General features: G+C 36.2%; 2 protein-coding genes across 2 annotated transcripts; both read left to right on the top strand.

The window, feature by feature from the left end:
- Window positions 1-7,995: 7,995 nt before the first annotated feature.
- On the top strand, window positions 7,996-12,315 carry LOC148581880 (uncharacterized). The gene is made up of 7 exons (XM_088494292.1): window positions 7,996-8,037; window positions 9,360-9,548; window positions 10,087-10,300; window positions 10,407-10,658; window positions 10,764-10,876; window positions 10,977-11,523; window positions 12,161-12,315. Exons 1-7 carry the CDS (start codon window positions 7,996-7,998, stop codon window positions 12,313-12,315), a joined length of 1,512 nt encoding a protein of 503 aa, XP_088350418.1.
- A 2,014-nt stretch (window positions 12,316-14,329) lies between these two features.
- LOC148581879 (uncharacterized) lies at window positions 14,330-16,174 on the top strand. Its single transcript, XM_088494286.1, has one exon. It carries the CDS (start codon window positions 14,330-14,332, stop codon window positions 16,172-16,174), a length of 1,845 nt encoding a protein of 614 aa, XP_088350412.1.
- Window positions 16,175-25,785: the final 9,611 nt, after the last annotated feature.

The following is a 25,785-nucleotide window of genomic DNA, read 5'->3' as shown; positions in this document are numbered from 1 at the left end:
GTATTTAAATTATATTTAATTTAATATATTTGATTAAATTATATTATCGTTATTTTAAATTTTTTAAAAAAATTTAAAATTTAATAATAATAAAATTTATTTATTATATGTCTTAAAAGTATATGTTAAAATTACAGAATAAAAAAATTTTAATTAACAATATAAAAAAATTAAATTTTTAATATATTTATTTTATATTCATTAAATAAAAATATTTAAAACTTTTTGTCTTTCTTGCCAAAAAAAATGACAAAGATGGACAGCCTCCCCCACCCATAAAGACCCATTACCATCCCTTATTCTTTATCAACGAATTGTTACAAAACATAAAAAAATTTATAATTAAAAATTTTAGTGGAGCAAAGTACCAACCCAATCCGGTCTTTTTTGAGAATGATTACACATTTTTTTATTAAAAAAAAAAGGTTTATGTCTGTTTTTATTTGTGATCTCTATGAGATAATGAGATAATATGACTTTTTTACTGTCATCTATTAACAAAAGTAATTGACTTATTACGTTTAACGTCAAATGGCAACACGAATATGAATTGATTTATCCCTAAATTCAAATTGATCAAAGACTTATTCATTTATATTCATTTAATAAAATGACATCATTTTAATGTTAGTTAGTTAAGATTCTATTTGTTAAATATCTATTTATCTTAAAAAAATTTATACAATTTTATTTTTAAATTAATTTTTTATTGTTATAATATTTATTAATAAATTATTAAATATATGGTATAATAAATATAAATTAATTAATAAATTATTTAAATTTAAAAATATAAACTAATTAATAATTATTTTGATAGCATTATAGAATTATAATTAAAATTTGAAAATTTTTTGTACTTGTTTGTAATAATTATATAATAATAATTGGTACAGAATTAGACATTAAATAAGTACATTCTTAATGTCAAAACACATTAATTTTTATCTATTTTTAATTTTTTATTATTATTTTTCATGTAAAAACATTTAAATTTATTAAAAATATTATATGATCAATAAATATTATTATTTTAGATCAGTATTTTATCAACAATAATTTATATCTATATTTACAAAAATTTATACGCAAAAAATATATAATTTGTATTTATATTACTAAATTTTGCACATATAAATTAATGTAATTTATATTTATATTTATTAAAATTTATACAAATAAATTAATAAAATTTATTTATTAAAAATAACTTAATAGTTGTACTGACTAAATATTAGTTAAAGTTATAAAAAATTACTGGCCACTAAAAATTTATGTTTTTAAAATTACAAGATAAAAAACTATCAGGAGTAACATCGAAAGTCAATGACTAGCACATGCTTTAAAAAAGTTAATCAACTTTAACAATATATACTATGATGTTCACATATATAAATTTATATATATTAGTCTAAATCATTATACATGGTTATATATATTAACAACTACTTAAAGTTTATCAGAAGTCATTATTCCATAATTATTAGTTATACTATTTAGAGTCATTATTAGATGTTCTTAGAGTAAATCAAAAGAATTTATTCTTTCCAATCAATTTATGTCACACACGCTAAAATAATTTTATTATAAGAGTTATAATTAATTTACAATTTTACACGAAAAGCACCTAACATTTTTAATTTCTTTTAATTTCAATGAATCTACATTATTTCTTATATTATTAATAAATATTCATTTATATATATATATATATATATATATATATATATATATATATATATATGTGAGGCAGCTGGTGTATTTCAAAACAAAGATATAAAATACAATAACTAATTCAGTTAAAAAAATGATAAATTAAGTTTATAATTGATAAAAAAAATTTCTGCATATAAAAATTTAGTAAAAATATTATAATTATTATATATGCCACGTATATCAAATAATGTTTGTGTTTTCACTTTATTATGTAGATAATAATAATAATAATAATAATAATAATAATAATAATAATAATAATAATAATAATAATAATAATAATAATAATAATAATAATAATAATATATTTTAACATTATTATTTTTTAAAATTATATTACTAATCTATTAATTAATTGTATTTTAATTTTTACTATTTATATATTTTTTTACACCGATAATTATTTACTTACTGCCATAATAAATAATATTTTTAAATTTAAATAGTTTATTAATTAGTTTATATTTATTATACTATATATTCAATAATTTATTAAAAAATATTAATATAATAAATATTATAATACTAAAAATTTAATTTCAAAAAATATTGTATAATTTTTTTTAAGACAAATAGATTCTTTCAAATAAGTTTTTAATTAATTTGATGTCAAAATGATGTCGTTTTGTTTGAATAAATAGGAATAGATAAGCTCTTGATTTCACATTATTTTTATACTAATAATTAATTAATGGTGTCTATATAAAAATTATTAGTAACAAAATTTTAAATAATATAATTATAAAAATTAAAATTAACAAAAATAATAAAAAATAAAAATAAGTTACATTTTTTATTAATATTTATGTATTTTTTTTGTTATAATAGATAAAAATATATTAATTTAATATTTTTGAATATAATATCTCTATATATATCTCATCTGGTAAATATAATTTTGTATTTTTATGTTTCTATTTTAATATTTTGTACCTATAAACAAATACAACTTTTGAGACCTTAACAGAATTAGTTATAGACAGTAAAAATTGCATGAGTGTATTTGTTAGATATAATATCTAATAACATTATCTATCTAATAATAAATTTTGGGTTTAGTAAACTAAGAATATAAAAGCAATTATATTTTATAGTCTGTATAATACTTTTTAAATGCTAACCAGTTAGAATAATCTCACCAAGATCCAAATAATAGTTTCAAAAACAATTAATTGATATTAATAAGAAAAAGTTAATCTTTTAATATAGTACAACAAAAATATTAAAAATACAAAAAAAATTAGTTATCAAAACAATTATTATATATATATATATATATATATATATATATATATATATAGTAGTTATTTTATTTATTTTTAATTTATATTTTATATATTTTATTATGCATTTATTTGGATGAATTTAAAAAAAATTAATAAATTTTTTAAAGATATTTTAAAACAATAAAATAAAATTTGATATTTGAATATCTCATGTAAAAATATTTTATTATCTATCAATTATATTTAAGTTCAATAATTTAAAATATTTTTTGTTTATTTATTTTGTTAAAATATTTTTTAAGACAAAAAATCTTTTTAAATAAAATATAAATGATAACTTATAAAAAAAAGATTCTTTTTTATTTTTATTATTAAAAATTTATCAAATATACTAAAAGATAAAAAATATAATATTTTTTTAACAACTTAATCCCACCCAAATAAATTCTATATGTATTCCATAACTGATTTGATACTTATTGTACAAGTAACAGATATTAATTCAATTTATAAGGGAAAAAATAAAACCCTAGCACACTTTATGTCACAAACCCCCAATTCCTTCACTTTCTCAGCAACAACGAAGGATCATTCAAACATGGCTTCCACTCTCCTGGAAGAAGCAATGGAGTATTCATACTTCGTGGCTGCGGTTTCGTTTGAGGAAGCAAGATTCTACGGCTTAGCACCAACAACAATGGACGACGACGACGTGGACGACGAAGGCGATGATCGAATAACACTAAACCAAACTACGATTCCTTTTCAAGATCTAATGTTATGCAAGTCAGTAGCAGCAAAAGCAAGAACCATAAAAGATTATTTTTGTTCATACACGCCAAAGCTTTCTTTCGAAGAAGCAAGATTCTACTATGGCCCTCAGGGTGAGAAGAGAGCAAAAGCAGAAAAAAGATTAAAATTAAAGGCATTAAATGCGTTAAAGAAAGCTACTCGCGTTAACAAATTGCTTCTGAAAACAGCAATAAAGAACTCTATGGTGAAGAAAGGGGGGATTGAAGCCATGGTAGCAGAAGATGTCTTTGATATAATCAAGCCACGAAAACAACGTGGTTTTGATCGCACACGCTTTAAAATCAGGGCCTCTAAGCTGGGTGTGTGTGGGTATTGAATTCTGAGTAAGTTACTGGTTAGAAAGGCACTTCTTTATAAGACGATTTCATATTATTTCTATACTAATAACTAATTAATGGTGTCTGTATAAAAATTATTAATAACTAATTTTTAACGATAAACTTTTGTATATATGAGTATATGACGTTACTTTATTTCAATCTCTCTGAGATTTTAAGCAGAGTTTATTTTTGATACTGGACTAAAATGAGGACTAAAATTTGGGAATTAGAATTCAGTACTATATTTGGTAGAAGTAAAATTTTAGGTAAATCACATATATAAATTAAATAGAGGTATATATTACATAATTCTACCAAACTCAAAAACGAATTTATTGGAAGGACAATTTCATATAGTTTGAATGAGGTTCATTCGAATTACACAAACCAAAAGTAATTCAAATGACAAGTGATCAACATAAATTGAATTGGACCAATTCAAATTATGCATACATGAATTCTAGGGGTAATTCGAATAACCTTGATTTGAACTACACACATTTTGTGATATAATTTGTAGTACTCTTCTGCCCATTCTTTTATTAAAAAATTTATTAAAAAAATTAATAATTTAAAAGTTAAAAAATATATATTTTATTTCATGCATTAAAAAACTAACAAAATATTTAATTACGAGACTTCTTTAAAATATTAATGAGCTATCAATTCGAATTCTATACAATACTCTTTTGTCCATTTTTGATAACTCGTGAATATTTTTTAATAAATTTTTTAATAAATTTATTTAAATTATACTACAAAAAAATATTTTATTCTATGCAAAACAATTTAAAAAAAATGGCTCAAAAGATGTTAGGAGTACTATAAAAATTTGTAATGTTCTAATGACTTAGATAAATACATGCATGTACTCAAATTTTAAATAAAATACTCTACATAATCAATAATAATTTAGAAATTAAAAAAAATATCTTATTCCATACAAAACAATTAAAAAATATATTTTATTTCATACAAAATAATTTTAAAAAAATGGCTTAAAAGATGTTAGGAGTACTATATAAAAATTGTAATGTCCCAGTGACTTAGGTAAATACATGATAAAAATATATTTTCTTTAATTTTTAAATTATTATTGACTATGTAGAGTATTTTATTTAAAATTTGAGTACATGCATGTATTTACTAAGTCATTAGAACATTATAAATTTTTATAGTACTCCTAGCCATAGTTAGCAGAACTGGACCGGACCGGACTGGCCGGTTTGATCGGAAAACCGATGAACCGAACCTAGTACCGGTCTGGTTTGACTTTTGGACTGTGCAAGGTATGAAATCGAAATGAACCGATCAAATTCAGAGTGAACCAGTAAGAACCGGTCAAACTCAATAAGATTAAGATTGGTCTGACCGAACCGTTTAAAAGTCAAAATTATCCAAAATGTGTATGTATGCAAATTATGATATATATATATATATCTTTCATCAAATAGTTTACTTTTATTTAATTTATTTTAATTTATGTTATAAACTCACTCATTCTTAAATTAATTATATTTTTATTTAACAATAATTATAAATTCACTTATTTTTTCTTTTCATAATTATATAATATATTAATATTATTTTTAATAAATACATATAACAATTTTTTATTTTACTTATATTCAATTAATTTTAATTTTAAAGTCACTCATTTTTAAATTAATTATATTTTATTTAACAATAAATTTTATTAATACATATATATATATATTTAAAAGATAAAAAAATTATTAACCATAATTTATTTTTTCTTTTTATGATTATATGATATCTATGAATATTATTTTTTCAATAAATACTTGTATTATAATAATAGGTAAAGACTCACATGCAGTTATCTTCATATGAAGTTAATAATTGAAAATCGTTAGATGATATTTAGTTAAACTTGTCAAATCATTTAACTTTTTTTAAATATCAACATCACATGAAAATTAACTATATGTAAGTTTTTACTTATAATAATATAATAATACAATAAATATAAATTAATTAATAAAGTATTAAAATTTAAAAATAATAATTATTTTTATAAAAACAAAATAAAAGTACTTATAATAAAGAAAAAATAATTAAATTTTACATAATTATTTAATTATACCGGGTTAACCGGTTCGACCAGTGACCCATCGGTTGAACCAGTGACCCAGTAACTTCACCGGTTCGGTTCTGACAACTATGCTCCTAACATCTTTTGAGCCATTTTTTTTAATTGTTTTGCATAGAATAAAATATTTTTTTGTAGTATAATTTAAATAAATTTATTAAAAAATATTCATGAGCTATCAAGGATGGGCAGAAGAGTATTGTATAGAATTCGAATTGATAACTCATAATATTTTGAAGAAGTCTCGTAATTAAATATTTTGTTAACTTTTTTTAATACATGGAATAATATATATATTTTTAAATTTTTAAATTATTAATTTTTTAATAAAATAATGGGTAGAAAGAGTATTGCAAATTATATCATAAAACGTGAGTGTATTCGAATTACCTCTGGAATTTATGCATGCATAATTCGAATTGATCCAATTCGATTTATGTTGATCACTTATAATTCGAATTTGATTGCTTTGAGTTACTCTTTGTTTGTGTAATTCGAATGAGCCTCATTCGAATTATATGAAATTGTCCATCTGGTAAATCTTTGTAACGTTTTTGAATTTGATAGAATTGTATAATATATGCCTCCATTTGGTTTATATCTGTGATTTAACCTAAAATTTTAGTCAATATCCCTAAAATTTCATTTTCAAATGAAAATAGAGAGACTAAAATTTTTAGAGAAGAGAACTAAAATTTTAATAACATTTTATTTCAAAAACAGCTTCACTCAAATTTTCATATTTTAAATTTACCATTCACCTCTAATCCCATCTTATCTCTCACTCAACCACCACACTAGGGGTGTATATAAATTGAGTGAAACTAACTTTTTTTTTAATCCAGACTGGGCCTTAAATACATACCAAATCTATTTGTCAAACCCTAATCTGACTCTAAACTCGATAAAATCTAAATATTTTTATGCCACAATTAAAGCGGGTGAAAATTGGGCCTTTAACAATAATTTGTACAAAAAAAATCAGATATTATTTTCCAATAATAAATAACAAATCAGAAATTTAGACCACATAACAATAGTAAAAAATACTATAACAACAATAATAAAAAAATCAATAATAATCACATCAAAATAGAACAAATTAGAAGAAAATAATTAGGAGAAACTTTATAATAAGAGTAGTCAAAACAATAATCAATCTTAATTAATAATCAGAACAATATAATAAAAGTTTAGGATAATAATCAGTTGAATGATAATCAAAATTCAAAACAATAATCAATTTTCTAATAATCACAACAATCATCAAAAGTTTAGAATCAACCTTAATTAATTGAAAAAAAAGAAGAAGATATCGATTTCTTTGACCTTGAGAATAGAAAAAAAATGGTGGTTAAGTAGAGGTAGTAGCTGACTGAGCTTCACACGGGCTTCTAGTGATGGTGGAGCTAACCTTTGCATGACTGGTGGTGGCAAAGAAAAAAGAGGAGGAGGAGGAGGAGGAATAGAAGAAGCAGAAAAAGGGGGTAGTGCCGGCATACTGACCGTCACACTATGCAAATGCTATTGGTGGCTGGCGTTGTCACTGAGGGTCGCCGCCGACAAGTACTGCAGTGTCGACGCAGAGAAGATTTTGACGAACTTCGACGTGGAGATAGAAGAAGATTTGGAAGAGCTTTGACACGAAGAAAAAGACTTTGACGCTGGTAGCACAAGGGAGTGAGAGAGGCGGGGTTGAGATGAGAAGCGGCTGAGAGAGGGCAAGGGAGTGAGATCAGATTGGAGTTGAGAGAGAGAGGGTTGAAGCCTGAAACCGTGTCCTAATTTGAGTTTGAGAGAGACGAAAATGCAGTGCAGGGACCAGAGACTCATTACTAAGGATCAAAGAGTATATTTATGAAATATTTAGCTAAGCCATTCTCACTGAGTTGGGCCAGATGACCCGAGCTCTAGCCTAGACATGGTTGAGTTATGTCTTTCGAGTGAATCTTTTTTTCTCAGGGTCAAACCCGGACCACTTCAAGGCAGGGCCAAAATATGCAAAATACTTCGATTTCAGGTCGGGCCTTCGAACTGGGCTGGACCGTATACACCCCTTCTAATGATAGTCTATACCTTCTACCTGATGGAAGCCTTGCCCAACTAATCTTGTTTTATACCTCTTTCTCCTCCTACTATTTCCTCATATTTCTCTATTGTCGTCGTCGTCACCACACCACCACCTCCATCTCCTCCTCCTCCTCCTCCTCCTCCCTCTTCCTTTTTACTCATTTTTTTATTATTATTAGCGTCGTGGTCACCACCACCAACACCTCCTCCTCCATCACCATTATTATTATTATCATCCTCATCGTTATCGCTATCGTTATTGTCATCATCGTTGTCTTTTTCTTATACGTATAATAATTCAAATTTACAATGCACCAAAATTATTTAATGATGACGATACACAAACAAACTCAGTTCAAAATAAACACAGACTAAGTGCACCTTATTTAAATCCAGAATGCACCGAAATTACTTAATAATGACGACACACACATAAACTCAGTTCAAAACAAGCACACAAACAAAAATTAATCAATCATAAAACTACATGCATGTAAATTTTAAATCCAGAAAATCATCAATATATTGCTTATAACTCTTGTTTCACCCTCTTAATAAGAACTATACTTGTGTTACGATTAACAAATTTTGGTATCAAAATTGATAAATTTCTGTGTAACGATTAAAAAATTTCTATTATTATTATTATTGTTATTGTTGTTGATAAGGTTTTGAATTGATAAAGACAGAACCGGACCGACCCGACCGGTCGGACCGAAAAACCGGCAAACCGATGCCATAACCGGTCCGGGTGAGGCATCTAACCAAACAAGGAGTCGAACCGAAAAGACTCGTATTGAACCGGCTGGGTTTGATCAGAACTGGTGAACCGGCGGGTTTCGTTTAACCCGGACCGGTTCGATTTTTTTTTGTTTCTGCGCTGGAAACGACGTCGTTTCTTAAAAAAAAAAAGCTGCTGCTGAAACGCTGTAACCCTAGCCTCCATCCCTTGTTTCCCACTTTTCCTTCCCATTCCCAAACGGTTTGAGAGACCACCATCACCATGGCACCATGACTCCATGAGAGCTGACAACTGAGAGATAGAGAGTCTGCTACTCTGCTTCAGTTTCAGGTTTTTAGCCACCTCGTCGCCCCGTTTAGCTTCGACCAGCACGACACTCACCTCACCACCGCATCCAAAGCAGTGCGCCACTCACCACCGCCAAGAAGCACGTCCACGGTCCATCGAAGATTGAACATTCAAGTCGCCTCCTCGTTGCTCGTCGCTTCAGGTCTCCCTCTTTTCTACTCGTCGCTCCATCCCTCCAGGTCCAGGGTCCAGCCGTCCAGGTAAGTATTTTTAATTTTTTAATTTTTTGAAGTTAATTGATTATTGTAGATTGATTATGTATGTTGGTTTCTGTTTGATTTCTGTTAGAATTTAGATTGTTGGTTGTTCACATATGTTTGATACCTTGATTTCTGTTTGATTTTTGTATGCGGACAGATGAGAACATGAACACTTCCACATGTTTTTCTGTTTGATCTCTCTTGTTTCTTGATTTATTTTTTATTTCTGTTCAGTTTGTTGATTATCCATTGTTGGTTGCTGCTGTATATTATTCTTAGTAGTTAGTGGATTGTTGTTGTGTATTATTATTGGAGATTAGTCATTTAGTCCTGGACCCTGGTTGATTAGGAATTTAGGATGGCTTCATCAAATACACCATCAGAAATACCAACTTCTCAGGAACAATGATCAACTCCTGATCCAACAATTGGAACCTAAAAAAATAGTAACAGAGGAAAAATTGATCCTGCATGGGGCCATTGTAAACAAGTTTTGGATAAAGAAAAAATTGCTCTGGTATGTATTTATTGCGAGAAGCTTATTAGAGGTGGAGGAATTAACCGGGTTAAGAATCATTTGGCTGGAAAAGGCGGAGATATTGAGGCATATCGAAAGGTGTTAGCTGTGGTGAGACACCAATTCAATCAAAATATTGAAGATCTTCGAACCAAGAAAAGAAAAACTCAAGAAGAATATGCAGAAAGTTATGGTGCTTGTGATGACGTTGAAAGGGAATTTGATGAGATTGAACGTAATGAGATGCGACAAAAAACAAGCATCAAGAATTCCAGCACCTAGCTCTAGAAAGGGAGTTGGAAAATAACTCAAGGGATTACAATCCTTTTTTCCACCGGCAGCAACACCTGGAGCTCAACCAAGTATTAAAAGTGTTCTCCAAAGCAAAGAAATTGTGGAGAAGTGTGATATTACTATTGCAAGATGGATGATGGATGCCTCTTTGCCATTCAATGTGGTTAATTCAGCTTATTATCAGCCGATGATCAATGCTATTGCAAACATGGGTGCAGGGTATAAAGGGCCAAATTACCAAAGAGTTCGTGGATATTTGTTGAGTAAATTGGTTGAAGATGTAAAGAAGATGATTGAAGGTTATCGTGTGATTTGGAAACAAACTGGATGTACTATCATGGCTGATGGATAGACTGATCGTTGTAGGTGTACTTTAATTAATTTCTTGGTTTATTGCCCTAAAGGAACTGTTTTTCTAAAGTCAGTTGATGCTTCTCATATCTCGAAAACTGCTGAGGCTTTGTTTAAGTTGCTTAGGGATGTTGTGTTATTTGTTGGTTCTGAGAATGTTGTACATGTAGTGACGAATAATGCTGCAAATTACGTTGCTGCTGGAAGGTTGTTGGAATCGGAGCTTCCTAGATTGTATTGGTTTGCAAATTATTTTGGCTTAAAAGGATGCATTGAGAGCTATGGTGACATCTAGAGAATGGACAAGTTCAGCTTACTCTAAAGAAGCCAAAGCAAAAAAGTTTGTGGATCAAGTCTTGGATTCTAAATTTTGGAATCAATGCACTGATATTATTAAGCTTACGAAGCCACTTGTTCATGTATTGCGTATTGTGGATAGTGAAGATAGAGCTGCAATGGGTTTCCTTTATCAAACTATGTATAAGGCTAGGGAAGACATGGTGAAAAGGTTTCAAAAAAGAAAGAGGGTTGTTGAACCTTATTTGAAGATTTTAGATTCACGTTGGGATTCACAACTTAAAAGAAACCTTCATGCTGCTGGTTATTGGTTAAATCCAGCTTTTCGATTTAATTCTGCAGAATTTGACAAGCACAAAGAAATAATTTCTGGCCTACTAGATGTGATTGAGAGATATGCTTACGGTGATGCTGATTTGAATACTAAATTGACAAGTGAGAAGAGAATCTTTAAGAATGCTGAAGGAGACTTTGGGAGACAGTCTGCAATACGTGAGCGAAGCACAGTGATGCCTGGTAAATTTTTTATTAAAATTAGTTTTTTATGATTGTGATATGTTTAAGATTTGATTTTTATGATTGTGATTATTTTCTTTTTATGTTAAGATCAATGGTGGGAATCTTATGGATGTGGAGCACCAAACCTGCAAAAGTTAGCAATTCGTGTTTTGAGGTAAACTTGTAGTTCTTCAGGTTGTGAGTGTAACTGGAGTATTTTCGAACACATTCACTCAAAGAAAAAGAATCGGTTAGAGCATCAAAAGCTTAATGATCTTGTTTATGTTCATTACAACTTAAGGCTACAACAAAGGTACTTTTTATTATTCTTTCTTGAAGGCATTATTTTAAATTTTTAGTCATAATAAGAATAATCAAGTTAATTGATAATATAGGAACCGAATGAGAAAGCAAAGTTATGATCCAATTTGTCTTGATGCATTTGATGATCATTCGGAATGGATAATGAAAGATTCACCACCATTTTTAACTCCTGAAGAAGTTGATGCTTTACGGAATGATCTTGCAAATAAGTCTCTTCAATAAGCTTTAGATGATTTGGGTATGTTGTTGTTAGGGATGATTTTGTAATGCTTTAACCAAATATTTTGTCTTATTATTGATTATGATTTGTGAAACATTATTGAAATGCTAGATGAATTGAATCTGGAAGATGATCGAGATGATGGTGAAGCTAATAATACTTCTGCGGAAAATACAAATCAGAATGAAACCAATCAGGATGTAGCTCCAGATTATTTGTCAGATGAAGAAAGATATCCAGACTTTGAAGTTACTCCTTGGATATAATCCATGAATTGTTATTTTCATTGTGTTAAATTGAGTTGTTCATGTAATAGACTAATAGACAATAGTACTAAATTTTATGTTTATTTTCGTATTACTACTTATTTTTAGGATTTGAGACATAATGTTTATTAAAATGTTATTGGAGATGTGTTTTTTAACTGTTAATTTTTAAGTTTTTAGCTATTTTATATGTTTTACTTATGTGGGACCGGATTAATCGGTTCAACCAGTGACCCACCGGCTGAACCAATGACCCAGTAACCCAGTAGTCTGATCGATTCGATCACCAGTTCGGTTCTAATAACTATGGTTTGAAATTTAAAGTTACCAAAATTTAATTGGATATAATAAATTTTATTTTTTATGGAAAATTATTTTTAGAAAGTCATTTTATTAATTTTTTAAAATCCATTTACCATAACTATCTCCATTATTAATTCAAGCCGTTAACGGTTTTGGACTGATTTTCTGATGTCCAAACTTTATATCACAATCCAGTGAAATCAACTCATTCGATTCCTAAAACAAAGGATATAGATAAAGAAAATTGATTTTTTTATACAAAAGAAAAATATAGACAAGATAAAATCAGCATCAGTTAATTTTAAATAAAATAATCATATCATTAAAAAAATAAACAGTATGTAGAAGAAAAATTTAGTTATTTTGGCATTTCATGCTATATTGTGGTGGGACAATAGATTTTAGTAAGGAAGCTGGTGTGACTTGTGAGGTTTACTTGAAAGTTGAAACAGATTTTGAATAAGGTGAATGTTATGGTGTCTAAAAAATAGTGTTTATTTATTAAAAAGGGTTAAAATTAATATTTAATTTAAAAAATATAAAAATAAATTATTTTTAAAAATTTAAAATTTATTACAAAAAATAAGTTAGGCAAAAGTTAGGTAACAATTGATAGATACCACAGAATTTTTCTTTTGAATAAATAGGCTTGGTGAGTGAGTTGATACTTGATAGGATGGATTTAGAGACTAAATTAATAAGAGTTTGAACAAGGTAAGTATAAATTGGATAATAATTACCTGAGTATAATGGCGGAGTTTGATTTTGACAATGCGATACGACCATCCAAATTTTTTATGAAAAAATTTAGTATTATTTTATTTAAAGAGCAAAATTAGATTAATTGACGGTAAAAATTTAAGTTGTTAAGGCCTGGCCCAGAACCTCCACGGGCCAGGCCGACCCGAACACCACCCGATCCGGATAGACGTCCCGCAAACCGACCTGGACACGCGTCCAGGACAGCTCATGTGCAACTGGGGGACAACGTCCCTAGGAACATGGGCCTATTCCGGACGGGCCCACCTCTGACAGGTATATAAGGGGAAGACTTGCTCTTCCCCCAAGGTACGTCACATATCATCCTACCAGCCAAATCAGGTTTTTGGAGTACTTGGCGAATTGCCTAATCCCCCAAGGTACGTCACATATCATCCTACCAAGAGGCCGTACCCGGAGGCGACGTCACCGGGACGGGAACCCGACAACATCCGAGATCTCCCCTGAAGGACACGACCCAGGCACACGAGAGACGCCCCTTCGGGGGAACTGGCGACAACCACGCCAGAATAATGCAAGAGCTATGCCATAGAATGCAAGACTTAGAGCGCCGGTTAGCAGACAGAGAACGCGACCAGCGCACCCCGGAACGGAGTCACTCTCGTTCTCGCTCTAGGAGCCGCTCCCGGCGCACGCCTAGCCCCCAGGTCGAGTCAGAAAGCACTGGGGAGAGAGGGTGCGCAAGAAGGCGTCATGACCCTGTCATTTACGCCAAGCGCGAAGGGCGGCGTACCACAAACCGTGGGGACGAAGATGCTCGCCGGGAGGACGACGAGGGGAGAACGAATACTCGGGGACCCGTGATAATAGGGGCCACCCCATTCCACCACTCCATACTCGAGGTCTGGCTACCAAAACATTTTGACAAGCCAACGGACATGAGGTATGACGGAACGTAGGACCCCTAGAGCACCTAACGGCCTTTGAGGCCATGATGAACTTAGAAGGAGTAGGAGATGAGGTAAGATGTCGCGCCTTCCCGGTCACCTTGGCGGGACCTGCAATACGGTGGTTCAATAACCTCCCACAGGGCTCGGTGACCCAATTCTCCGACATCAGCCATGCCTTCCTGGCTCAGTTCACAACCAGGATCGCCAAAGCCAAGCACCCGATCAATTTGCTAGGGGTGACCCAGAGAGCCGGGAAACCGACCAGGAAATACTTGGATCGTTTCAACGACGAATGCTTGGAAATTGATAGTCTGACGGACTCGGTGGCGAGCTTGTGTTTGACGAACGGGCTCCTGAATGAGGACTTCAGGAAGCACCTTACCACAAAGCCCGTCTGGACAATGCAGGAGATCCAGTGCGTGGCCAAGGAGTATATCAACGACGAGGAAGTAAGCCGGGTCGTGGCTGCCAATAAACGGCAGCCCGTCTACAACCAAACCCGGCACTACGAAGGCAGAGAAAAACCAAGGGAACACGCCAGGGACGGCGGCCCAAGTAAGGTGCCGAAGCCATTCCCCCGAATCGGGAAATTCACCAATTACACCCCCCTCGCGGCACCGATCACGGAAGTTTACCAACAGATAGCAGAGAAGGGGATACTGACGAAACCCCGACCTCTGAAGGGCAGGACGGGGGGAGACAAGAGCCTCTACTGTGAATATCACAAGGGATACGGGCACAAAACCCAAGACTGCTTTGACCTAAAAGACACCCTGGAGCAGGCAATCAGGGACAGAAAACTTGCCGACTTCTCCCATCTTATCAGGGAGCCGAGGAGATGCAATCGGGATCGCGAAAGCGAAGACGGGTCCCGGGCGACAAGACGACGCCAAGAACCAGAGGGAGACGACCACGGTCTCACGGTGGTGAACGTAGTAACGGCGAGGAACTCCGCCCCAAGGTCGAAATCGGCACAGAAAAAAGATGCCAAAGTCCTCGCGGTCTCCTCCTCGTCTGCTAGAAGTTCCCGGGGACTCCCATCCATCTCTTTCGGCCCGGAAGACCAATGGTTCGACGAGGCGCCGGAAAGTCCCCCCATGGTCATCACAGCCAGGGTTGAAACCGGCCTTGTCAAGCGGATCCTGGTTGATACGGGGGCAGACTCGAACATCATGTTTCGAAACGTTTTTGACGCCCTGGGACTACGAGATGCCGATCTGGCGACCCACCAGCACGGTGTGGTAGGGTTGGGAGACCACTTCATCAAACCGGATGGAATCATCTCTCTCCCGACCTCCGTGGGGCAAGGGCAGAGGCGAAGGACGGTGATGGACGATTTTGTAATCTTACGAGATTCCACAGCTTACAACATCATCTTGGGGAGAAAAACCATCAATGACCTGGGGGCAGCTATTAGTACGAAGCTGCTCGTGATGAAGTTTGTTGCTGATGACGGATCCGTAGGATCCATCAGAGGAGACTTGGAAACGACGGTCGCCTGCGACCACGCCAGCCTCTCTCTCAGGAAAAAGTCCAAAGAAGCATCGGGGGTCTTCCTCGCCGACCTGGACGCCAGGATAGAAGACAAGCCCAGACCCGAGCCGGAAGGGGATTTGGAGAAATTTAGGGTCGGTGACGGGGACGAGAAGTTCACGTTCATAAACAGAAACCTTCCCCATGAATTAAAGGAGCCTTTGATGGAGATGATCAGAGCCAATGCCGACCTCTTCGCTTGGACGCCAGCCGACATGCCAGGGATAGATCCCCAGCTCATGTCACACCATCTGGACGTCAAACCGGAAGCCAAGCCAGTGGCCCAGAGAAAAGAGAAAGATGTCACAGGAAAGGGCAGAGGAGGTGGCCAAGCAGGCGGCCAGCCTCCTTGAAGCAGGGTTCATCCGGAAAATGGACTACTCGACCTGACTGTCGAACGTAGTTTTGGTGAATAAACACAATGGGAGGTGGAGAATGTGTGTAGACTACTCTGACCTTAATAAGGCATGTCCTAAGGACTGCTACCCCCTGCCCAACATTGACGCACTCGTCGACGCAGCAGCGGGGTACCGGTATCTGAGCTTCATGGACGCCTACTCCGGGTACAACCAGATACCGATGCACCGACCCGACGAGGAGAAAACGACGTTCATAACGCCCGGGGGGACCTATTGCTACAAAGTGATGCCATTTGGTCTGAAAAATGCTGGCGCCACATACCAGAGATTGATGAACAAGATATTCAGTGAGCTCATAGGTAGGACAGTGGAAGTCTACGTGGACGACATCCTCGCAAAAACTGCACGACCCGACGATCTCTTGAGCGACCTGGGAAATGTATTCGCCTCCCTCCGACAACACGGCATGAGGCTCAACCCGCTTAAATGTGCCTTTGTCATGGAAGCTGGAAAGTTCCTGGGATTCATGATCACCCAAAGAGGAGTAGAAGCCAACCCCGAGAAGTGCCAGGCGATTCTCCAGATGAAGAGCCCGGGTTGTATCAAAGATGTCCAACGATTGGCGGGAAGACTGACGGCTTTATCCCGTTTCCTCGGCGCATTGGCAGCAAAAGCCCTACCCTTCTTCAATCTGATGAAAAAGGGAATAGCATTCGAATGGACCCCAGCGTGCGAGGAGGCATTCAACCACTTCAAGGAGATCCTAGCAGCACCTCTGGTGCTCGGGAAGCCCAAGGCCGGAGAATCACTCTACCTCTACCTGGCAGTAACAGAAGAAGCGCTTGCAGCAGTGCTTGTAAGAGAAGAAGGGAAAGCTCAGCAGCCGGTCTACTTCGTGAGCAGGGCCCTACAAGGAGCCGAGCTGAGGTACAGCAAACTGGAAAAACTGGCGTTTACACTCCTAACTTCCTCCCGAAGGTTAAGGCAATACTTCCAGGGCCACCGTATAGTCGTGAGAACGGATTAGGCAATTCGCCAAGTACTCCCAATATGACTTGCAGTATGAGCCCCAGCACGCAATCAAGGCCCAAGCAATGGCAGACTTTTTGGTTGAGGTAGCAGGTGATCCCCCCGAGGAAACGGGCACACGGTGGAGGCTCCACGTGGACGGGGCCTCCAACCAAACGTCTGGGGGAGCCGGGGTCATCTTAGAAAGCCCAGCAGGAGTCATCTACGAGCAATCGACCAAGTTCAAGTTCCCTGTGTCGAACAACCAAGCGGAATATGAAGCTCTCTTAAGCGAACTAATACTAGCTCGGGAAGTCGGAGCAACGAAGGTCGAAGTATGCAGTGATTCACAAGTCGTCACCTCGCAAGTAAACGGAAGTTACCATGCCCGGGACCCCCTCCTGCAAAAATACTTGGAAAAGGTTAAAGAAATGACAAGTCAGTTCCAAGAGGTCACGATCCAACACGTCCCTAGAGAAAGGAATACACGGGCGAACCTCCTGTCCAAACTAGCAAGCACGAAACCAGGAACGGGTAACCGGTCTCTCATTCAAGGCATGGTGAAAGAGCCAACGGTCGCCCTCCACTTGACGGAGGCGAGTCCCTCCTGGCTGGACCCCATCACAAACTTCCTGGAGCTCGGCAAATTACCAGACGACGAGAAGACAGCTAGAACATTGAGAAGGGAGGCAGCCAGATATGCAATCATACAAGGGGCAATTATTCAGAAAGGGGCTCAGCCAACCCCTATTGAAATGCTTGCACCCCGACCAGACGGACTACGTACTTAGAGAAGTCCACAAGGGATGCTGTGGCCACCACATCGGGGGCAAGGCCCTAGCGAGGAAGCTCATCCGAGCTGTATATTACTGGCCGTCAATGATGAAAGACTCAAGAGAATTCGTTAAAAAATGCGTAAAGTGTCAACAAAACGCGAACTTCCACAAGGCGCCGGCCTCCGAGTTAAGCCTTTTGACGACCACAAGACCTTTCGCTCAATGGGGAGTCGACCTTTTAGGACCTTTCCCGGTTGGCCCTGGACAAGTCAAATATCTCATAGTGGCCATCGATTACTACACCAAGTGGATAGAGGCCGAGCCACTGGCCAGCATATCTTCCTCCAATTGCAGGAAGTTCATGTGGAGACAGGTGATAACCCGGTTCGGCATCCTGGAGGTCGTCATCTCGGATAATGGAACACAATTCACTGACAAGAAGTTCACAGAGTTCCTCACTGGCCTAGGGGTAAAGCAAAAGTTTTCCTCAGTTGAACACCCCCAGACAAATGGGCAAGTGGAGTCCGCAAACAAGGTCATCTTGTTTGGCCTCAAGAAACGCCTAGACAACAAGAAAGGCGCTTGGGCTGACGAGCTCGCTTCGGTCCTATGGTCCTACCGAACAACCGAGCAAAGCGCTACGGGAGAAACCCCTTTTCGCTTAACATACGGGGTCGACGCCGTGATACCCGTCGAAATCGGCGAACCGAGCCCGCGGCTACTGCTCGCAGGTGTGGACGAAGCGGTAGAAAAGGACCTGGTGGAGGAGACGAGGGAGATGACCCATTTGTCAGAAACAGCATTGAAACAAAGAATAGCCCTGCGCTACAACGCTAAAGTCCTCAGGAGGGATTTTGGGGAAAGAGACCTCGTTCTGCGACGCAACGACGTCGGTCTGCCGACCCCTGGAGAAGGAAAGCTGGCGGCAAATTGGGAAGGTCCCTACAGAATTAGAGAAGTGCTTGGAAAGGGTGCCTAAAAGCTCGAGAGACTCGACGGCAAAGAGATCCCTAGAACATGGAATGCAGGTAACTTGAGAAGGTTTTACTCCTGACTCGGGCAAGCCGACCAGGAGGCCTAACGGACTCACGAATGCTCTCTCTGTTCACATGATTAAATTTTAGTCCATTTTTAGCTATTTACTCTTATCGAATACTTGCCATATTAACAAGCTTGCCTAGCTGACGATTAATTCCCACTTGTGAAAATATTCTCCTACTTATCTGTTGCTTCCCAATACACGCTTCACACGATTGCGTCCTAAAACGGCAGCCCAGGACTGATCAACCCGGGAGCCAGACAGACCATAGCAATAATTAACACGGCGACAACACGACCAAATCGGTCCAAATCGTTACCAAAGTAAAAACGACAAAACGGGCACAAGCAATGAGCCCACCCCGAAAAGACGGTAACAAAAATAATACGACGAGAAAGGCGAAAGATAGTAACGGCCACTCGGCCAAACGACCAACTAAACATAACTGTAACGAAGTATCAAATTACAAAACATGCAACAAATGTTCAACAAATCTACATCAAAATGTTCAAGTTAGAAGAAATCACTTCCTAGGCATATCGACAATCTTGCCGTCTTGGATCATTTTGAAGACCCCAATAGCCGATATGTCGAAGTCGGGAGCCACGATCCTCACTTGGGCTTTCAGAGCATCTTCAGTCATAGAAATCGCACTCTTCCCTTGCTCTTTGGTTGCTTTCAGCTTCCTCCGGAGCCCCTCGACCTTGACCTTAGCGGCTTTAGCCGACGACACGGCCTGGTCACGCTCTTTCTCCAAGACCGCTACCCGACCCTGAGCGGCATTCAGCTGGCTCTCCAAGGTCATCTCCCGCTCAGCTAAACGGGCCACCGTCTCGTCGGAAGCCTTCAATTTTTCCTCGGCGGATGTCGCCCTTTCCTCGGATGCCTTGAGTCTCCCCCATCTCAGACAATTGGCTCTGGAATAGCTCAACCTGCATCTTGAAGTCGTTGTTCGCCTTGGCAGAGGACTCGAGCTTCCTCTGGAGGGCCTGCATTCCCGATAGCTCGAACTCAGCCTTTCGAGCTATCACGGCCCCCCGGAGCAAAGTCCGATACATCCATCTCGCCTGCCCGGCCAGGTCGGTTCCATGGAAATGCTCCTCTGTCCCAGGGATCAGCTGCGAGTCGATAAAGGTTGTGGCATCGAAATTTCTCTCCATGATGGTGAGAGTCCCCTCCGGGCTCGAAGACGCCCTCCGCCTCTTAGGGGTGTGGATGAGTTCCACATCGTCATCTTCCTGAGGGGCAGAGGGCGAGTGCCCGCCAACGATGACCTCGGGAGGGGGAGAAGCCTGCGCCCCCTCTGGGTTCTTACCCGACATATCAGTATCCTGGGGAGGGGGCACAGTCTGGTCCTCCTTCTCCCCAGAAGGGACAACCGAGTTCCCGGCATCCTTCTCCTCGGCTTTCTCGTCATCGCTTTCTTCGAAGAAGGTCTTTATCAGGTTCTCAAGACCCGTCACTGTAGCAGACATCTCCACTGCAGCAAACAAACAAACACATCAGTCGTTAGATCGCGTAAAGCAAACAATAATAAACAACACAAAAAATACAAAACAAGACGACTCACGGATATAGCTCCTGGCGGCCTCCCGTTCACCCATGAGGAGATGAGGATTCACGGGGTTCTTTTCAAAAAGAGCAAATAGCACATCGGCTATTTTCTTATCTACCGAGGACATCCTCTTATACGTTACCTTAATAAAAGGATTCGACCCCGCCCCAAAACTCCAGTAAGTGGGGATGAGGCGTTCCCCCTCCAAGAACAACCAAAAGGGGTGGCGACCTTTAACGGGACGGACTTTGAAGAACTTATCTTTAAACCCATGGTAAGAGTCCTCGAACAGACCAAATATTCTCCTATCCTGGGCAGACCGGAAAGAGAGGAACCCTTTCCTCGCTTTCCCTTGTTTGGAAGAGTTGGTAAGGTTGAAGAAGAAAAGGAAGACATCCACCGACACCGGCAGCTCGAGATACTCGCAAACCATCTCAAAACAGCGGATAGAAGCCCAGCTGTTCGGATGGAGCTGTGACGGTGACACGGATATCCGATTCAAGAGCGACATCTGGAATTCGGAAAAAGGAAGGCGAACCCTGACCTGGGTGAACATGGATTTGTAAAACCAAATCCAGTCGGCGATTCGGGGAGAGTGAAGATTGATCTCGTACAGCCGCTCATGGGGGGCAGGCACGGAGGTCTCATAATTGGCCTCTTCGTCTGTTCCCCCGCACAAGTACCCGGCTTGCCGGAACTCCGTCAACTCCGCCAGATCCATCTGGTTTGGCGAATCCTTTACATCCGAGGTTACCCAAGCGTACGGATCATAGCTCGCCGCGGAAGGGGAAGCCCGGGAGACGACACGAGGCATACCTACAGCGGGGTACCATTCCGTTAGTCTACGAGGTCGGGAGTCCGGGGAAAACCCAAGAAACTATACCCTTTCTACTCAATCATGACCAAATACGGCTAAGAGCTATACCAATCGCACAAATCACCTAGAAACCTACCCAAGAATGGTACCCCTCCCGCAACACATCTACCTAGCATCAAATGGCCACACAACAGCAAAAATGGCAACACAAATACATACAACAAGCATGTGAGAACGAAACAGAAAAGAGAAGGATTCTAGAATTACCTGAATTGATTGTAGGAACTGGAAAGTGAAGGAAGAGGCACAGAGACGCTCGAATAAGAAGGTTTGGATATCAGGGAGAGAAGAAAATAGGAATAGCGAAAGTGGGAGCAAAGGAAATAAGAAACTGTTTAAAAACCGCTGCATAAAGCGCGAAAAGGCCAGGGGTATAATGGTCTTTGCGCGCGGGGTTTTTCGTAACCCATTATGAGCATTTAATGCTCAGCGCGAAGAACGAAGCGACAAAACGGTCGCCCCAGCAACCAAGAGACACGCGCGCAGGGGGCACGTCCCTCCCACGGTCAGCCGACCCGACAACAACACACGAACAAAGAAATCACGCGCCACCAATGTCCCTCACGACCATCACTGGCGCGTCGGGGGCACTGGCTGTTACGGCCTGGCCCAGAACCTCCACGGGCCGGGCCGACCCAAACACCGCCCGATCCGGATAGACGCCCCGCAAACTGACCCGGACACGCGTCCAGGACAGCTCATGTGCAGCTGGGGGACAACGTCCCTAGGAACATGGGCCTATTCTGGACGGGCCCACCTCTGACAGGTATATAAGGGGAAGACTTGCTCTTCCCCCAAGGTACGTCACATATCACACTACCCTTTCTGCCTGCACATTTACTGACAAGAGCGTCGGAGTGTCTTTGCAGGTGGCACCCCCCTCTCTCTACGAAGAACACGGGACATCGGGACCTCGCACCCCTCGACCGGCAGTCCACGACCTGACGAGCCCCTACCATCATCCCGGATCGCAATCCAAACCGTCCGGTAACCGACCCACCGAACAAAATTAAATTCTAATTTTTATTTTCTTTTTCTTTTAATTTTAGGAATTGTCGTTTGATTTAATTATTCTGTTAGTCATTATATTTTCATTAAATTTTTATAGTTTAAAAATTTGTAATTATACTCCTATATTAGATAAAAAAAATTAATTAAGTTCTTTTTAACTAGCTTTTGTTAAAAAATATGATTTTTTTTGAAATATTTATTTTTGTATTTAGTATGGGATAAATTACAAAATATTATAAAAGTAATTATTTTAAATTAGTATGTTCAGCTAGTAAGAATCTAATAAAATTTTTTTATCTAATATAAAAAATTAATTATAATTTTTTAGACAATAAAAATATTGTTAAAAAATTAGTAAAATTATTAAAACTAATAAAATAATTTAATCTTATTGTTTTATATTTTTTATTTGTATTAGTCGATTTTTTCTTTTAGATTTGGTTCTATTTTTATTTGTGGTTTTGTTGGAAAAATCATATTCTATCTAATTTTATAAATCCCGAAGGGCTTTTTTGCTTTTTTGTAATATATTCTCTTACAATGAAATAATTTTTTGTTAAAAAATTCATTAAAAAAAAAGAAAATAATAATGTTAAAAATAGAATAAAGACTTAATTTGGTCTATGTCTATTTTTATGAAGGATAAAGTGATTTTTATTTAACTTTTTATTTTGGGATAATATGACCCGTTCGTTAAAAATTTTGTTAAATAGTAGCGGTAATTATTTGTATGGGGTTTTATTTGTATTTTGTGAGAATTTTAAATTCCCACAAAATTCTATTCAATGATATGACTAGCTATGACTACCATTACCATCGTCTTTTTCATTCTCATCATTATCATTTTTACATCTATTATTTCTATTTTGTAACCATACTGCAATTATCTTTTTTTACGACATCATTTTTGTCAATGGTCTTTCTCCATCTAACCTGATGAATAAATTTTTCAAAAACAACTTTATTAATAGTTTGTGGGAGTTTAAAACCCCACAAATTACAAATAAAACTCCATAAAACTAATTTTTGTTATTATTAAACAAGTAAATACCCTATCCGGTCTTTGACTTTTTTTTCGTGAGATATAATGTACCTTAATCATTCTTAAACCTCAATCAGGCCCCATCTATTAAGAAAAATGAACAGATTGACCCCTGCTACTAGATGACAAAAAATTGCTGTTGATGTATCAGGTAACAATGTCACGTGTCACCCCCAAATAATTGCAGGGACTAAAAACTCCCTCCCTATCCCTTTTTCTTCTTGTTCAGTTCACTAGTAAGCAGTAGAGAACAAAGAGAAAAACGATAAAGTGCCTCAAAATCTCCACCAACTTCTCCCTTGACGGCGTCGACACCTCCTCCATCCTCTTCGAAGCCACCTCTATCGTCGCCAATCTCATCGAAAAACTCAAAGTTATTAGCTTCTTCATTTACGATTTCTAGATTTATTTTTTGCTACTAATCAAATGAAAGTTTAAATTTTTATGTGTGTGACGTGATATATTATATAGATGGTTCAATTTGACCCGCTTGAAATTTTTATCGATTATTAGGTACTATAAATTTATCTTTTTTGGTGATGGTGGTAGAAGATTTTGGATGGTGGATTCTTGAGGTGAATGGAGAATGAGGTTTAGTGGTTGTGAAATGGGTGATAGTAGAATTTGTCATTGTTGAAGAAATGAAAGTTCAGTGGTATCCACCATTGATGAAGAAATGGAAGCTCAGTGGTGTTTTTGTGAAAGAAATTGGAAATAAGTGAGTGAAGGAAAGAAGACTTTGAAGGAAAAAAATAAAGAGGTGCATTTATTCACAGAGAAACAAAGGCACAAAGGTTGGAATTTGAAAAAAAATGAGGAGGAGGAGAAAGAGGAGGAGAAGGAAGAAGAAGGAGGGACATGTAGAAGATTTTTAGTCCCTGCAACTATTTGGGAATAACACATGGCACTGTTATCTGACACGTCAGCGGCAACATTTTATCATCCGGTAGTAGGGTCGATCTGTCCATTTTTTTTAATGAATGAGATTTGGTTGAGGTTTAAGAATGATTAAAGTACGCTATGTCTCACGGAGAAAAGATCAAGAGCTAAATAGAATATTTATCCTTATTAAACAGATTTTTTAATAGAGAGATCGTATTGTCTCAAAATAAAAAAGTTGAAGATCGGAGTGTATCTTTTTTATTTTTTTATATAGAAATTGTTTTATCTTTTGTAAAAATAGACAAGAATTGAATTATATATTTATTCTTAAAGTCTTAAATATATAAAATTTAAAAAAAGTTAGGTATTTTTGTTGGCTAATTTTTTTAGAAATAAAAAAAAAAACAAATTTTTTAATAGAGAGATCGTTTTGTCTCAAAAAAAAAAAGTTGAAGATCGGAGTGTATCTTTTTTATTTTTTTATATAGAAATTGTTTTATCTTTTGTAAAAATAGACAAGAATTGAATTATATATTTATTCTTAAAGTCTTAAATATATAAAATTAAAAAAAAGTTAGGTATTTTTGTTGGCTAATTTTTTTAGAAATAAAAAAAATGATGTATAATTAAGTATCATGATTAATTGGTATGTTTTTTTTATATGAATTTAAAATTTTTTATTTTATTTTAAATAACAAATCGGACCTTTAAATTTAAAAAATTGGAGGGTCAGATTTACATAGTACACAAATCAAAGGATTCGATTTGTGGTGAAATTTTTTTTTTTGTTTTCAAACAAATCAGAGGACATGTTTACAATTTTTTCAACACTAAAATACAAATCTAACCCTCACCACAATGGTATAAAAAAATAAAAATAAAAAACCACAAATCTCACCCTCAACGTGGAGGCATCCATACAAAAAAAAAAAAAAAAAATACTAACTCTCCACATTGATTAAAACACCACCAAAATCTCAAGGACAAATATATAGAACCAATTCTAAATCAGTCAAGAATGAAACAACTTAATTAATTATAAATATAGTAATTAGTTTTATTTATTTATGATTTAAAATATTGATTATTAAATATTTTACCAAATTTAAATTAGGAGGAGATACATTCAGTATCATTGCAACGTGAATCACGAAAACTGATTCAATTAGTTTCGGTCTCTTCACCTTCTTTCCCTTTCCAAATACCTAAAACATGATAAATCAGAAAACAGATTCAGAACCATCCAATTTACAAAGAAAAAAACATCCTAATGACCAATATAAACACCATCCACGTAGAGATTTTAGATTCATCCAAAAACATTTGGCTGATTTTTGGCTGGAACCATATGGTTCCTAACATTATTGAAATCTCAATAATAAAAATAAAAAGCGATTTTTGTTTTGTAATACAAA

The sequence above is a fragment of the Arachis ipaensis genome, chromosome B10, assembly GCF_059453495.1.
Source record: "Arachis ipaensis isolate K30076 ecotype BB chromosome B10, ASM5945349v1, whole genome shotgun sequence".
In the NCBI taxonomy this organism is placed as follows: Eukaryota; Viridiplantae; Streptophyta; class Magnoliopsida; order Fabales; family Fabaceae; genus Arachis; species Arachis ipaensis.
The sequence above is the reverse complement of the archived record's forward strand: the minus strand, read 5'-3'. Positions and strand labels throughout refer to the sequence as shown.

Bases quoted from the DNA above. Each gene is read 5' to 3' on its own strand.
- LOC148581879 (XM_088494286.1), top strand. From the start codon at position 14,330: ATGATGAACTTAGAAGGAGTAGGAGATGAGGTAAGATGTCGCGCCTTC.
- LOC148581880 (XM_088494292.1), top strand. From the start codon at position 7,996: ATGCAGTGCAGGGACCAGAGACTCATTACTAAGGATCAAAGA. The intron at 8,038-9,359 runs GTATATTTATGA...CGCCCCGTTTAG, and splicing joins TCATTACTAAGGATCAAAGA to CTTCGACCAGCACGACACTC. The intron at 9,549-10,086 runs GTAAGTATTTTT...TATTGCGAGAAG, and splicing joins TCCAGGGTCCAGCCGTCCAG to CTTATTAGAGGTGGAGGAAT.